This window comes from Wyeomyia smithii, chromosome 3, assembly GCF_029784165.1.
Source record: "Wyeomyia smithii strain HCP4-BCI-WySm-NY-G18 chromosome 3, ASM2978416v1, whole genome shotgun sequence".
Taxonomy (NCBI): Eukaryota; Metazoa; Arthropoda; class Insecta; order Diptera; family Culicidae; genus Wyeomyia; species Wyeomyia smithii.
Genome location: NC_073696.1, coordinates 96,035,057 through 96,052,444, shown reverse-complemented (window position 1 = coordinate 96,052,444; position 17,388 = coordinate 96,035,057). Strand labels below are relative to the sequence as shown.

At 39.6% G+C, this 17,388-nt stretch overlaps 2 protein-coding genes across 2 annotated transcripts; both read left to right on the top strand.

Annotated features, from left to right (window-relative positions):
• The first annotated feature begins 14,605 nt into the window (after positions 1-14,605).
• Positions 14,606-15,079, top strand: LOC129728430 (uncharacterized). The gene has a single exon (XM_055686869.1). The coding sequence runs from the start codon at positions 14,606-14,608 to the stop codon at positions 15,077-15,079; it is 474 nt and encodes a 157-aa protein (XP_055542844.1).
• A 398-nt stretch (positions 15,080-15,477) lies between these two features.
• On the top strand, positions 15,478-17,232 carry LOC129728429 (uncharacterized). Its single transcript, XM_055686868.1, has one exon. It carries the CDS (start codon positions 15,478-15,480, stop codon positions 17,230-17,232), a length of 1,755 nt encoding a protein of 584 aa, XP_055542843.1.
• The last annotated feature ends 156 nt before the right edge of the window (positions 17,233-17,388 follow it).

The following is a 17,388-nucleotide window of genomic DNA, read 5'->3' as shown; positions in this document are numbered from 1 at the left end:
GATGAAGTTACAGGCGATCAGCGACAGATTGTGTTTGTTAAGAATAAAAGGCTGCTTCTACGAATACACTATCCTCAATGTGCACTGCTCTCATGAAGGAAGATCCGATGTAGAGAAAGAAGCGTTTTACCCACAGCTGGAGAAATTCTACGATAGCTGGTCGCGTAGAGACATCAAGATCTTCATTCGGGACTCCCAGACTGCGAAGGAACAAGTGCAACAGCTCGAAACGGCACTACTCTCGAGGATGACTGGATCATGATCCGCACGGCCATCAGGGAATCCGCGACGACGACACGAGGAACAGAATGACAGAAACAACTGGTATGATGGAGAGTGCGAGGCAGCGTTGACAGAGAAAAGCCGGAGCTGGGTAAACTACCTGAGGGTAAGAACGAGAGAGAACATGATCAAGTACAGATGAGCAAGGAATGACATGACCACGATCCTGAGACGTAAAATGCGCCAGAGAGCTAGAAGAGCTAATGATACACGTAAAGATTACTCAATCCCGTGAAGGTTGTGTGCCACGAGCCGACTGTTGCAAGGGTGTGGAAGCGAGGTGGTCGACAGGTGGAAGCAGCACTTCGATTAACGTCTGAATGGCAATGCAACAAACAGAAACGGAACTAGAACGGACCTGGGAGTGCCAGCAGTAGATAAGCGGGTATCAGCCCTCAACCTCCACAAAATTCAGCGGGAGATTGAGAGGCTGAAGAACAACATAACCACCGGCAAAGACGACCTGCCGGGTGAGCTCTACAAACATGGTAAAGAAACACTTGCTAGAGCACTGCACTGGGTTATTTTCAAGATCTGAACGGGAGTCGCCTGCCCCATCTATAAGAAGGGCGACAAGCTGGAGTGCTGCAACTATCGTGGCAATAAGCTCATCAACGCTGCTCATAAAATACACTTTCAAGTTCCATTCCAACGTCTAACACCTTTAATCAGAAGGTTCGTGGGGCAGTACCAGGCGGATTTCATGAGAGCCCGCGCAACCACGGACCAGATGTTTTAAATCCGACAGATTTTATAAAAACGTCGCGAGTAAAACGTGTCCACGCATCACATTCTTATCTTATTCTTCAAGGCAACTAACATCAGCAAGGATTTTTTGAACAACATCAGCAAGGAGATTTCGGGACGCGCCCTTGGAGTTTTCGAACGAAAGGTGCTGCGAACCATCTACGGGAGGTTTGGCAACAATGCCATGTGATGGTGCGAGTTTTTTACCGGGAGTGATTTTATCGTATTTAAATTAGTAGCAGTACAAAAAGATCTACCAAGTTATGCGCATAATAAAGTTAAAGTTTCACTGTGGTGTTTGAAAGTGGAGTGCAGTTGAAAGAGATCGAGGATGTGGCGCAGGATGATTTTTAAGTTGGTCAATATGATAGGAAATATGGAAATGGCGGTCAGCTTGCAATTAGTGTGATGTGTGAACACAATCGGTTACACAAAAAAAAGTTTAGCTGTGTTCTGAAGTTGTTTGCTCGCTCTGCTCGCTTTAAGTGTGAATGTGTATTGGTGAGCGGTTCGCATTTCAGACAAACGTGTTGTGCAGAGAAAAGTATGCGCTGAATAACATCTAAAAGCTGAAGTGTCAAAATTCACAAACACAAAAGGCTATTTTGAGACCAAACGGAAACGGGATGATTTTGTGATGTGAATTCGCGTATAAGAAGAGCTCGATTTGTAAAGAAACTAAAACGAGATAGCATTTTATATAGCATGCATTTCCGTTGTTGCATTCTACGCATCCTAATTCCTAGTGCATTTTTTGTGCAGTTTTGGCATTGTGGTTGATTATGATTCTACAGCAGAGTATGACAAAAGCATAACCTGTGGATGCGAATGTTGGAAAATATACATACTGTGACGTGATCGAGTTGTAAATGCGTGCTGGGCGTACACCGGCAGTGTACGCAGCATTTGTTTCGGCGCTGAATCTGATGAAAGGACCGACTGCATCAGGCTCGATTGAACCAAGAAGCAGGTCGCAATCTAAACGATATTGGAGTCTGACGAGGATGGCATTCGTGAGAGCGTTCTTTTTTATCTTTATCTTTTTTTATTAGATGAAAGTCTTAATAAAAAAAGGCAATGCAAAACATTTTATTACGCTTAGCTATGATTCAGAATAGAATAGTTATGTAGATTGAGCTGCTAGGTTCGGAGAACATGTGAATAGTAGCCAGATGGTAATAAACCAAGTTTTTTATAAATTTCTTTATGATTTTAATATATCACATATAACGTATTACACATATTTGCGTTGATGTGATTTAAGACATTTATTTCATGATTTACCTAGCTTTTGAATGAACATTGTTTTACAGGCAAACTTTCGAACAGAATTTTGATGAGATATGATGGGTGATGGATATGAAGAGTTTGGCATTTTACTAATAAACGATGTTTTTTGTGTGATGAGTTTTTGAGCTTTGGATGTATGAAACTTTGCCAAATTTATTATTTGATAGGCCCCTAAATATACTTCCTTAGTATAAAAATATTCTGAACAACCGCATTATTCGCGCGCGTGTTTTATATGCGATCTTATCATTCAGTACAAGTTTAGAATATGTCTTTAATAGACACCTCACGCGAAAGATTGTAGCAAGCCGCGTGCGTTAACCGTCGTAACTTTTTCCTTTAACCGTGGTTATTTATTTCAACGTGGTTATTATTTATTAGCAAATTTAATTCATTACGGTTTCCCAAATGTTCTAAAAAGTATTCATGTAGAAGCTTATTAAAAGTAGACTACGCATTAGTTACTTATAAAATAATGATTCGTGATACGTTTATTCTCTAGAATAAATAGAAAAAAATCAATAGAAAAAGTCAAAACGTGCGAATATACTTCACGATCATTAGCCACTAGATGCTCTGCGTGATTATAGAACGGACAGAATCCTTATCGTCGCTAAGGCCATACTTTCACGTGATTACCTAATAAGTAGCATTTTTATTCGTTGTTTTGAACGCACTAACTCTCGTATGATAGAATCACATCCATTATAAGGTAATGAGTAACTCAACTTAGTAATGAGCCAACATGCCGCATAGTATACCTCGAATCCGTCATCTACCACGGTTTTGCACGGTCAGGCTTCAAGTAGGGTTCTATCAGCCAAACATGTTCTCACCTCGAGAGCAATGGTGTGGTTTGTGTAAGCTAGGAGTATGGTGTAGTGATAATACATGAAATCGTATGCTTTACTTTTTTGATTTTCCTAACTTTTGGGTTGTTTATGTTTTGTATACTATGTTCCAATAATGACTAGGTCGGCATTTTGTTAACAAACTTAAGACTATATATTGGTCAATATGGAAATTTGCATTTTTAAATTATTGAGGCTTTGTATGCATGAAACTTTGCCAATTTTCGATTTAATAGGCAACATTCGCATCGACAACTAAGAGAAAATCAGCGTGAAATGTCGTGTCCCCGAGTGTCTGCGTCGGTAGGAGAAAATAGAGCGGCCGTGCATAGTGCTTCGATGTAAGGCGCGTTTCCGGCTCGGGAGAATTTTACTTATATGAACGTTTTCAGAATATAGTGATTTCGAGGGCTATACCCAGATACTTGTTCATGTCTCACTGTGACTGTTTAACCGAAGATTTCGTCCGGTCGATAAATATCGCGATTAACGAAAACGCGATGTATACCCTCCTAAGAGTCGCGTCGGCCGACGTGCGTTAGTTTCTTCGGAAGTACTCGGGATTGACAAATAGCTGATTGCTACGAGTAGCGTAGGCTACATCGCGTGCGTCGTACGCAGAGGATCGCGATGTTTGGCAAGAAATATACTCATGGTTAGTTTTCGTAATAAACGCGTAACATTGCTATATTCTGTTTTTCAGGTGTGTTTTTCGCGGGATCGTATTGTTTTTTTTAGAGCAGACAAAGTGTGTACGAGAAACGTCGTTGGTCGATCTGTTAGGTAGAAAATGTCCTGTTGACCGAACCCCTAGGGACTCCGCGTCGATACCTTCATGTGGTCGAATTATCTAGAGATAGATCAACAACGCGCAATAGATTTCGGTGTAAAGAGGATCACCTTACGAGGAGATATCATAGCATTTCAAGTTGTCCCAATTTGATCGAAGGTTCAGTATCCTTACGTACGGTTCATTGTTGCGGTGTTACATTGTAAAACTGAATAAGTTCGAATCGCCTTATGAATATCGTGGCGGATATAGTGAACTTGTTCGCGCGATACTTGTTCCGAAGAACCTGACACTCGAAACCAGCGCATCGTTTACCAAAACGAACCCTGCTGTTGACCTTGCCCTTTCTCCAACATCCCAGTGATTTCTCGTGGAAGTCCAGAGGTGTTCTCGGCTTCCAATAAGCGAGTATCACGTCAACATTTTCCTATACAAATTCCTTCTTTGACCTGCATTCGGATGCGGCCGGTGCTGGTATTGCCCAATATAAAGATTAAGGTCACCAGTTTTTACACACTGAGGATGCATGTTGGTTCCAAGCATCATCTGTTGGTTCTCTGTGTAATTACAGCTGATATGGCAATAACGGAGTAGCAACCGCAGGCGGTCAATCATGCTCATGCTCATGAAAGGTGCTGCGAACCATCTACGGTGGAGTACAGACTGAAGATACAGCCCAGAACCGAGCGGAATGGAGATGACTTCTTGATACAGCACGAACCACCCCGACTCTAGCCTGCTAGGTAAAAGAAGGTACCGTGGAATGAGGTGAAATTGATCACTTGAAAATTTGGTTAACGTGTCCTAAAATAGCACTTTTGCAAGTTTCACGAGCCTGGTTAAGATAACCCTTGTATGCCCAGTGCAGTTTTACATATTTTAAGGAAAACTTTTCTAACTCAGGTCAACCTCAACCAAATTTGATCAAACAAGTTTCAAAACAACAAAAAATAACACTGAATTTACTTAAAGTAACCCTAGTTAGAGATAAATTACGATAAAAGTGAGTAAAGTTTGATGAAAGCTCAAAAAATATCATTTTCAAGAATGATTATTCCATACCCTCAATGTAATACTGATAATTTTGCAGGAAATTACAAAAAAAAAAAAAATAATCCTAGAGCTTGTTCTTGACCTTTTGCAACAAACCGAATTGAAATCGGTCTAACAATGATTAAATGAGAGCAAATTTAGTAAACTTCATCTAGTGAATCAAAATGAATAAAGTTTAACCTGAATTATTGTTGTTTTTGTTCCCAAACTAGCTGTGATTGATATTTTTCAGTTCAGAAGTCATTAATTATCTTGAATATATTGAATAATAGTACACTTCCAATAGAATGTATGGAGTTTACGGATGATTAATTTCACCCCTATTTATCTCATAGTACCTCATAGAATTCTCGAATTTGTTTCATAAGTAAACGATAGAAATTTCACCAATAGCTATAGTGATTTCCTTGAGCACATACCAGTACTTGTTTTAAACATATACTATTTCGGGAAAAATATACATGAAGCGAGTTAATTGGAAAATTTTATTGAAATTGATCATTTTCACCCCGTTCCATGGTAAGTATTTCCTAAACATTGTTATAAGACAGGCTGTCATAATTCTACATTAGCCTTGCGAACGTGTCTCATACTCAACCTCTTCAACTTTTCCAGAAAATTTAACTTTTTTAGTTTTATCTCACTAGGTTCAAACAAGCATCAATGTTTACCTAACATTATTTCAAATTGTCACTTTTTCATTTCGCCTATGATCAAACAGCCATCAACGTTGAGCTGAACTTTGTAGTTTCCATTAAAAATAGGATGAGAAAAAAAATTTTGAGGTTAATAATTTTGGGGTTTCTTCAGGGAAATGGCAACATGCTATCTCGTTCTATGTTGAATGAGTGAAGAGTCTTCCCGACTAAAGCGATAGGTTTATGGAACTTTTGCTGGGCGCTTGCCCCAGGGCTTATTTTTTAAATAAAGCCCCGATATGTTGGCTACTGTCAAACGTATAGAGTTTAGATATGGCTACCATCCCCTTGTTTTTTTTTTAATTTATTTCTACTCAAGAAAATGTTTATAAAGTTTTAGCCAGAACAAAGATGTTCAATTAAACTGGTTGCCTGTCTCGCGTCAAAATGCACTGCTCCAAATTTGTTGTGTTACTGAATTACGAATTTGTTCATGCTAATAAATTTCGCTGTGAGCAATACTGTTTTAGGGTACTGAACTCGTAGGTTAGTAATCTTGCGACAACCAAATTAATACGTCATGTAGACATACAGAAGATCGTCAGTATGTCGGAAAAACGGAAAATAGTTTACCTGACGGTGATCGCAAAGTTATCAAAAAACCATGGGTAAACAAATCTCTATGCGAATTAATAACAGCACTTTTTATAACCTTGGGCAAACAAAAAATCAAAAATGGGTGGAGTTTGTTTACGAAAACAATCATGCCCATACCATAAAATTAAAAAGATTGGGTTTATGAGCTCAACAATTATACCTGATGATAGAACGGTATTTTTCCAGTAACTGTTTTAAGGACATCACATTGCTATGCGCTAAGAGGTTTTGAGAGGTTTCCTTCTGCTATAATATCCATGCAACTATAACGCGTCGAGCCCCACGAGGTCGCTAAGATTTTTTTATGCCACTTGGGTTCAAACTCCTACCAATTCAATTCCCAATATATACTGCTGTCGCCTTGGTGGTAAAAAAACAAAAGATTCAGCAAAAGTCTACATAAACAAATCATAAAATAAGGCCCCGGCAAGGTCCGATCAAATGCGACTTTTTACAATCTCAGGTAGACTACGACTGGATAAGACTGGGCGGAGTTTGTTTACGAAAACCATTATGAAACATCGGAGAATATTTGCAATTTCTTTTGTCTACGTACGGATTGAGGTTTTTTGCTGCATTAGGGTGCGACTGCACTTCAATGTAATGAGCAAAGACAGTTCAGAAATGGTAATTTTTACGGCTCTGAAATTAGAGCACAAGGATCATCTGGTAGGGAAGCTGACCTTCGATGTTTTCGAATGTGAACAGTTTTTATTGCAGAGGTGTTATTTTTTTATTTTGAGTTAGAACAACACCGGAAAGTAGCAACAATACATTGTTTTACAGTGATGATCCAGATCTTTAAGCTTTTCAATAATAGAGCGACGAAGTGTAGATGTATGGGAATCGAAATATAATTCAAAGCAATACTTCCAAAGACAAATTAAACTGCACTTTATCTTGACGAATAAAACTTGTGTTTGGTATCTAGCCTAAAATATTTTTGATTTTTATTAGCTGATTTTTTTAATACTATAAGCAGCCTCAATCATAAAACTGCTGGTGCTTTTCCAGAGAGAATACAGAGTCCAACGATTTTGGGTTACTGTTGCCTGCATTGGAATCTCCAATTTTAGCAGAAACCGTTCGGGGCGGAGATTCATGGCGGCAATGTTTAGTCGCAGAAACTACAATTTACAAAAGTGACAAGGCACCACATACAACCTAAGGTGTTTTAGGGAGTATTTAAAAAAAATGGCTAAATATGTTCTGCAAAATTGCAAACTGGTTTAAGTAGTTCATATTTTTATAGAAGCTATATTGTTAATACAACATTCTCATGTAATGAGTTTTTGCCATGGAATTACCTTCAAAGAATACAGACCTAGCTCCGTTTTACCTTAATAGTGTTCAAATTATATAACATAATTTTGAAGTGTTTACTGGTATAGTCTAATTAGCTTAGTATATAGTTAACTAGGTTCTAAAGTAGACAGTACAGTAGAGACAGACCCGCACGTACTACTGCATTGTTTAACAATTCGACAATTTAATAAATTTTCTATAGCGAGAATTTTACTCACACATGCATTTTACATAGCTTTTTACTGGTTGAAAGGATCAGGCATGACGAGCACGCATTTTTTTTCAATCTCAATCTTTCACCATGAATTATTTTGAATCCAAATCCTAACACCAAACTAAGAATGATTCAATTAAAAAATAGAAACCCCTCTGATCACTACTGTTTTGAGGTTATGTTCATTGAAAAACTTCACAATAAGTTCAAAGCAATGATTTCGTTTCGGTTACGTGAATGCTGGTATGAAAATGGAACAAAATATTTATTTAATTCAAATTCCAACTTTTGCAGAATATCTAATTAATAAAATAACAGTAAATTTAACTTGATCAACAAGTTGTGGGATTCGAGCTTTGCGCCATCAGATCGACACTTCTAAAGATGGAAAACTTCGGACCGTGGTGTGACTCACGGCTAATGTCCAACGCTAGTGGCTCAGTGGCATCCGCATCTTCACGAATCAATCGGCTGCAGTCCGCCGGCAATTCGTAGCTTGCTTCCGACATTACCGAGTTTATTTCACCCAATCGCTGCCTGATCAAACGGTCGAAATCCACCTTGCAAATTCCGTTGTTAATTTGACAAACCGAGTTTACGGTTAGCTTCTGTTTGTTGTCACAATCAGGATTTTCCACATTTGTTGTGCAGCTTGGCTCCAGTCCTCGTTTGTTGATACACACACGGAATTTTCGCAGATGTTCGGGAAAATTAATGCCAACAGGTTTATTTTGGACGCAGTCCTCAAACGCACTTTTCCGTTTTTTGCAGGTGGTCTTTTCCATGGCTGCTTTTTTACTTCAAACTCAAGACAGTTTAGTTTTGCTTTGATTTCAGGCGTTTCAAAATCTTCTTTGTGCAGATGATGCATACATAGTGAAAAACAATAGGATTAGCCACACTCCTATTGTATGTATTAGTGATAACGAAAAGAGCTGTTGAGAAATAGATGCGTAGAAAGCAGCCACATATGTGCAATACGAATTTGATCCAAAAACGTAAAGGATTATTAGCTATCATTATAAATTGCACATATTGTTATTTTTCTTTATTTAACATGTTGAAACTAACTCAATTTCAACTCCTACTTGACTTATGATTTATGTTACAGCATATATTAGCATTGCTACAATCGTGCTAACATAATTAATTGTAATGATATCATACGCTAATGTGCATTATAAGATAATTTTCTCTCAAGTTGCATTGCAAGACGAGCAAAGTTAGTGTCTAACGCACTTGATCGAGAGTTAGTGACTGTTATGAATAATTGAATTTGTACCAATAAGAGGCATTTAATCAATCTTTGATATGCACCCATTCAATTTGACTTCGTATTTCTAGTAGGACAAACTCAAAATTTTCAATTTGCAAATGGGCATGACGACGATTACCTGTTTCTTCCTACATGAAATGTAGAACGGCCCTGCATGACGCACTAAACCGATGCTTCATATTACGCTTGAAACAACCATCGGTGGGAAGTCCTGTCTCGATATAGGCGTTCTTGCAGCCTCGTCTATTGTGCTTAAATTTTACAGCCCACTCCCATTTAGTTTTACTTTGACTACCCGGTATCACGAAAGTTGGTACATAATACGCATAAGTCAGTCGCGCTACCTGTGTGATTGCAGGCAAATGTCCAACAGTTTCAATTCCATCGGTTTATGGGGCGTTTCGTCCGAGCTGCTACGACGAGACTAATTGCAGCGCAAGCCTATTGAAATGTTATCCTCTCGGTTTAAAGAGTTAATTTTTCCTGTAAACATTGGCCGCTTTCTCGTACCGAAATAATCCTTCTGATATTTACTTAACGGTTTCACGATTCGTTTTTCGGGGCGGTGACTGGCCAAGGATTATTTCTCCAGACTGTTGGTTATATGCTGGAGCCATTTAGATTGAAGCAACGCTTTCGATATTGCACTTATTTTGTTGCCGGCTAAGCTCAACCCCAAAATTTAACAAATCTTATACAATTGTGGAATTAAAATTTTGGTTTCGAATCTATGTCTACCTGTTCGTAAAAGTCAAATTTAGAAAACAATACTAAAACAGTATAATATGCTTCCAGATAGGAGAAAAATGATAATATGATGTTTTAACCGAGGGGCCACCAACCAGCGGCGGAAAATCTAAATTTTTGTGCATAGTGCAATTTTTTGCAAAATGTCATTATTTGATCATTTAAAGATATTTAAATAGAACTACGGATTACACAATATGATTTGTTTTGAAATTTGAGCACGCATCGAACAAAAACAGTACTTAATGGGTAATCATTGGATGAAAAATGACTTTCACGGGATAAAAATGACTTTGAAGAAAAGAAACGCGCATTATTGCAACGTTACGTAGCAACGTTCAGATATGCTTAGGGTTACTCAACTTCACAGTTTAACTTGCTAAGCAACTACATAACAGTTCAAATTTTAATATGTACGTTAGTAACACGTTATTGGTTTCACTATTTTGTGTATTAATCATCCATTGCCACTGCAGCTTCATGAAACATAGGTCTGATGTTTTATAATTGTGTGCAAAGAAGTAGCATCGTGGTAGCATATCAGAATTTGTTCCCATTTTGAACAATAACAAAACTATTTGTTCTAGGTATCGATACTATCGCGTTTGACGATGCTAGTAAATCAATATTTCTATAAGTATTATCAATTCCACTCTATTGTTTAGCTTTAAATGTTTTCGAATCGAAATTCGAATCGAATCTGGGCTTTTATTTTTTTACTTTTATAATCTATAAAGGATGTTTATTTTTTTGATCAAGCTTCGAGCGATCAAACAAACTTTACCATTGTAAAAACTAACCTAACCGTATGGCAGTTTTAAACTTAACCTAGTAAAATCGAAGGAGGTTAATGTTACCTGTTCTACACAGACAATAACATCATTTCAAGCATAGTCTAGCACAGTAAGATCGGTAGGTAGTAGACGTCCCCCACATCCTTGGAACAGGCAAATTTTCAACTTCGATTCTGCGTATATTAAGAACTGCCAGTGGAAGGAAACGGTATTCAAGTTTCAACCAACAGACTATCAACATCGCAGTGTTTCTCGTAGTACAGTGAAGTGCCAATGTACGTGCAAGCAATGGATTACCAGCAAGCATACGGATGCACCGAGAGTCCTCAGGACATATACTACCAAAACAACTATTCAATGGGATACAGCTATCAACAGGATACATCATCTATCATGAATAATCCTTATTACCAACAATATCAGGCGATGCAGAATATCGCACCATCTACGTTTCCGGTCACGCAAACTTGCAACGTTCTGGATTATCATATGACACCTGCATTATACGTATTGAATCAGCAGGCACAAATTCTAGAAAAATCTCTACTCCCCGGAATGACTAATCAGCCGATGATCAAAACGAAACAGCGCCGAAAACAACGGGGGCCATACAAGAAGAAAAACTCCGGAAACCTTGTGCCACCTCCCTTCGGATCAGGAGATTTACATACCAGCGGTGAAGAAAGGAACAGCTCTTTGGAAGGAAGTTTAAAACGCAAAAGCAGCCCTGCGACATTTGACCCAACGGAGGAGTGCCAAGCAAATAAGCAGCTCAAGACTAATGAGAACTGTGCCGTGCAAAGGATGGCGGCTCCGAAGGTCTCAATCTTTCGAAGTGTAGATCTGATGGCGCAAAGTGCAGTAAACGGACAACGCCATTGAACTTCTTCCGGCATCCACATAAACTAAAAGTTTTTTATGTTCCTTAATCCGCAAATGGGCTATGAAATAAGTATATAATATATGTAAATAATTAGATAAAAAATACAAAATTATATAACGTAAAACGAATTCATGTTTATTTTATATCCAGACTCCGATTTGTTTCGAAATCTAAACCTGATTATCAGGGAATTCCTCGATATGCTTTATATATTCATTCCCTCTAAACTTCAAGCAAAGTACATGTTTGTCAAATTTTGAGCATACCTAATAATTTTCATATCCTTAAAACCAACACATATTTAACATGCTTTGTAGAATATGCTTATTGCCAAATAAATTCTTTGTACCGATGTAGCTACGAAGTGTCGGACGTGTTTTATATTATGTCCGGAAAAGTAGCCCTCTTTTAAGAAAACTACAGTCCACTGATGCGTTTAGATGACCATTGTAGTCCATCGAACCGGATTTTTGTAGAAAAAACCAGTGATGTGAAGTGTTTTCTCTGTGAAGAGACGCGTATTCGCATACAAATTGAGCACTCATCCGTCGCGTTTCGGCTGAGTGTAGCGGGATGCTTGCTGCCATTTTGGTACAAATATCTTCGTTCGAGAACAATTGAACTCTTTCGAGAAGTCTTCTTCTGTGTGTGTGACGTTGAGTGATTTAGGAAAAATTTTAATGTTCAATACACCGAAATCGAATACAGTCGCGGAGCAGAAGACCGCACAAAAGAAGAAAAAAGAATTGAAACAAATGGAAGACAATTTGAAAGTGTTGATTCATCAGAAAGGGGCAGTGAAGGGAAAACTCACTCGTGTGAGAAATGTGTTGGTGTTAGGCAGTGGTGGGCACCATTCCGCTAATCCGCTAATTCGCTAATTAGCGACGCTAAAATTCAGTTAGCGATTTAGCGATTTCGCTAATTTTTGAGCTGGTTAGCGAAACTGTTAGCGTCGCTAAAATTTTGGCCTTCGAAACGCTAATCGCTAATTCGCTAAATTTTGTGGAGAAGCGACAATAGAAATATTTAGAAAAACTGTGAATTGCTGATGGCGTACGTAAATTGCTTCGAAAGAAGAACATACTTGACTGCGAAAGTTACTTTTGTCGGTTTTTTTACCCTAGAATGGAGTTCCAGTTATCGTACAAGCCACAGGAGCATTGTGAAGAACAAGCATAAGGTCTAGATTGAATTTTTGGCACACCAAGAACTTTGGTAAATTGCAATGCGCTTGAAATTATGACAACTTTGGTTCTACTTTTTCGATTCAGATAATAATTGAATTTTCATGAAAACATTCCTAAGAGTATCTATTTTCAATACAAGCTAAATAACTTTTGTTATTCCTGTTTTTACAAAATCAAATATGAATACCGTTTCGTGAACCTCTTACTGTAAATAGCTTTAAAAAGTAATTGTTTTCGTTTGTTTAACCAAAACAGATCAAAGTGGTCCAAATCTTACAAAACATGAGCAATAAATATAGCGATATGACTATTTACATATTAAAAAGTTAGCGATTAGCGATTAGCGAAAGTTCCGCTAATGTGGGTTAAGCGTTTAGCGATTATCGAGCTTAATTTTCCGGTTAGCGACTTAGCGATTAGCGTCGCTAAATTTTCGGTTAGCGGTGCCCACCACTGGTGTTAGGTGATGATGAGCCGAACCAGAAGAACACATGTAACGCACATTTCCTTCGGCTGCATTTGAAGACAGTAGAAACATGCTATACCGAATTCAATGAACTGCAGAACAAAATATATGCTCTTCCTCTCTCTGATGAGCAAAGAACCGAGCAAGAAGATCGGTATATCGATTTTGAGACACTACACAACGACTTGATCATCAGATTGAACGAACTGTTGGAAGCAGCAACAAATGGTTCTCCCAAACCAGTAGTTGGCCCAACAGTTGCGGTACCAGCACCGCACTATTTGCCTCCTCTCCATGCCCCTCTCCCGAACTTTGACGGTTCGTATGAGAAGTGGTTCTCATTCAAGTCTATGTTTACCACTTTTATGAACCGATACCAACAAGAAGAACCTGCCATAAAACTTTTCCACCTACGAAATGCACTCGTGGGATCTGCGGCTGGAATTATTGACCAGGATATAGTAAACAGTAATGATTATTGATTAATGATAGGCAGATTCGGCAACATGTAAAAACGATGCATCGCAAGCAACACAGAATTCCAATAAGAAAATTGAGGATGTTAAGCAGCAATCGGCCGTTTCTTTGTGTGTCAGTACTGCTAACGATTCTAAACAGATTCTACTTTCTACGGCTGTTATGATGGTTCACGGTGATAGCAGTGCACTTTATCCATGCCGTGTATTGCTCGATTCGGCCTCGCAAATGCATTTTGTTACAGAACGTTTTGCGAATCTACTATCGCAGCGAAAGGAACCAGTAGATTATTTGGTTAGCGGATTAAATGGTTCAAATACACGTCTTAGAAATATGATTAGAACCACAATACAATCTTGTAATGGAGGATTTGCAACGGAATTGCAGTTTCTAGTTGCTCCACGAATCACAGGAGATGTTCCGTCAAAGTCTTTCGATATCTCGAACTGGCCAATCCCCAGCGGAATCGAGTGGGCCGATCCAGCATTTAACAAACGAGGACGCATCGATATGTTGATTGGTGCTGAAATATTCTGGGATCTTGTGAAAGATGATCGTATTACTCTTGCAAATAACTTACCGGTTCTTATGAAGACTGAACTTGGTTGGATAGCCGGAGGAGTGCTAACTGAACAAAGCGCAGTTCTTGCTCATTCATTTTGCCAAATTGCCAATGAAGAACGACTTGAAGATTTACTGAAGTGTTTTTATCGGCTGGAATCATGTGATGAGATAAATACTTCTAGGAGAAACGATCAAGAATGCTTAGATCATTTTAAAATGACTCATACTCGAGATAAGGATGGCAGATACTTTGTACGGCACCCCTTCAATGAACGAAAAAATGAATTGGGTGTTTCCCGCGAAATGGCAACTTGACGTTTCCTGAATCTGGAGAGACGTCTCGATAGGCAACCAGAGCTAAAGCAGCTGTACATTGACTTCATGGAGAACTACGAACGGCTGGGTCATATGAGTAAGATCGAGTTAGACGGAAATGAGGACCCAGAGTCTGCATTTTACTTGCCGCACCACGGCGTGTTGAAGCCTACGAATACGACAACCAAGTTAAGAGTTGTTTTTGATGGTTCTGCCAAAAGTTCTACTGGTGTATCCATCAATGATGTTCTCGAAATTGGACCGGTCGTTCAGCGTGATTTAGCTTCTATTTTGACGAACTTCCGAGGATTCCGTTATGTCTTTACAGTTGACATCCCGATGATGTTTCGACAAATCGGTGTGTTGAGCCCCGATAGCAGATACCAGCGTATACTGTTTAGAAAGGGCCAAGATGAATTACTGACAACGTGGAAGCTAAAAACTGTCACCTACGGCTTGGCCCCATCCCCATTCCAAGCTACGATGGTGCTGAATCAGCTTGCAGAAGACTACCAAAATGAACTTCCAGAAGCTGCGTAAGCTGTCAAAAGAGGAACTTACATGGATGATATTTTGACGGGAGCTGACACTCTGCCAGATGCCTACAAACTGCTACAAGATGTGAAGGCGCTACTTGCCAAAGGATGTTTCGGTACGCACAAATGGTGTTCAAATATAGAGGTTTTAATGAAGAATGTTTCTGAAGAGCTCAGAGGAGATAGATTTGAAATTACTGACGACAACTCGCGTGCGGTTGTAAAAACCTTGGGTGTTGTATGGAGTCCAAGGGAAGACTGGTTTTCGTTCAACGTTGTGGAATGTGGAGCTAGTGCTATCACCAGAAGAAAGATTTTGAGCGAGGTAGCAAAAATATTTGATCCTCTTGGACTGATCGGACCTGTCATTACAACAGCGAAGTTAATACTGCGGGAGATTCGATGCTACAAACGGATTGGGACGATCCAGTCCCTCAAGATTTGCTGCGAGCATGGCAATCGTTTCGGAAGGAATTGATGCAATTGAACGATCTTCAAGTACCTAGATATATTTCTTCTGAAGATGCTGTGACCGTAGAGCTACATGGATTTTCCGATGCCTCGGACCATGCCTATGGGGCGTGCATTTACGCCCGCGTCGTACATTCTGACAGAACAACAACGATGAATTTGATTTCAAGCAAATCCCGAATTCTTCCTAAGAAATCAAATAAAACCAAGGCTATAACGACCCCTCGCGGGGAGCTCCTAGCAGCAGTACTGTTGTCACGGCTTATTGACAAGGTTCTGCAGTCTTTTGATCTGCGGTTCGATTCTGTTAACCTATGGACTGATTCGAGAATTGTATACTGTTGGATTAAGAAACCTCTGCAAAGCCTGCAAACCTACGTCTCTAACAGAGTGGCTGAAGTACAGAAACTAACGGGCCACTTTCAGTGGCGTCACGTACCGACAAATCAAAACCCTGCCGATTTTATATCCCGTGGCCAGCGCCCTCGCGATTTATACGTGAACGATGTTTGGTGGAAAGGACCACCGATGCTGAGAACAGCAGCTATTGAAGCTTTACCGGAAATGCGTTCTGGAGTCAGCCTGCCAGTTACTAATGAGACCCCAAGGCGATTGCAGATTTTTGATAGAGTGAGTAGTTATGAAAAAATCTTGAAATCCATGACGTACGTCGTTAGGTTTGCGAATTACGTTATATCGAAACGTAAAGTAATGATCAAGGGAACACATACTTCAGCAGAGCGAGCGCAATCCTTGCGATTAATAGTGCGATTAGTTCAGCAGGAATCATTTCAACCAGAAATTCAAGCATTGAAGAAGAGTACCAAATCGAAGCACCGTCTATGCGGCCTCAAGGCATTCCTGGACCCGGTTGATGGGATTCTAAGAGTAGGCGGACGAATTAAGCACGCGTTTATTCCTTATGACAGTCGCCATCAAATGTTACTTCCAGCTAAACATCCGTTTACTGAGGCACTTGTGAGAAACAAACATTACGTCAATCTTCACATTGGACAAAAGGGACTTCTCGCGACAATTCGGCAACAATTTTGGCCATTGAATGTTAAAACGACAATTCGTAAAGTGATTCGGAATTGTACAAGATGTTTCAAGGCTAATCCGATAAAAACAGTACAGTTGATGGGCGACTTACCCTCGTATTGTGTACAGCCAGCACCAACATTTGCAAACACGGGTGTTGACTTCGCAGGACCGTTCTTACTCAAATCTAGTTCCGTGGGACGTAAACCATTAACCACGAAATCGTACGTTTGCCTATTTGTATGTATGCTGACGCGAGCTATACACATCGAATTAGTATCTGACTTGACAACCGAAGCATTTCTCACAGCCCTTCGCCGGTTCACTAGTCGACGTGGAATTCCGAGTAAAATGTTTTCAGACAATGCCACTAACTTTGTCGGCGCTCAAAATGAGTTGGTGAGATTGGCTGAAATGTTCAAAAATCAATTGGAGGTTCGCAAGATTACGGAATTCTGTTCAAGACAGGGTTTTGAATGGTCTTTCATACCACCAAGAAGCCCTCACTTCGGGGGCGTTTGGGAGGCAGGCGTTAAACAAGTGAAGTTTCACCTCACAAGAATTGTCGGAGATAGAAGGTTGTCCTATGAGGAACTATACACCACCTTGACGCAAATTAAGCCGTCCTCAATTCACGGCCCCTAGCACCGTGTTCGGATGATCCCAGTGACTTAACAGCAATAACGCCAGCCCATTTTTTGATTGGGCGAGAAATGCAGGCCGTAGCTGAGCCTCAGTATATTAATCTTCGTGAATCGACTTTATCCCGCTGGCAACTAGTTCAGACTATGTTGCAGCATT

Bases quoted from the DNA above. Each gene is read 5' to 3' on its own strand.
- LOC129728429 (XM_055686868.1), top strand. From the start codon at position 15,478: ATGCTACAAACGGATTGGGACGATCCAGTCCCTCAAGATTTGCTGCGA.
- LOC129728430 (XM_055686869.1), top strand. From the start codon at position 14,606: ATGGAGAACTACGAACGGCTGGGTCATATGAGTAAGATCGAGTTAGAC.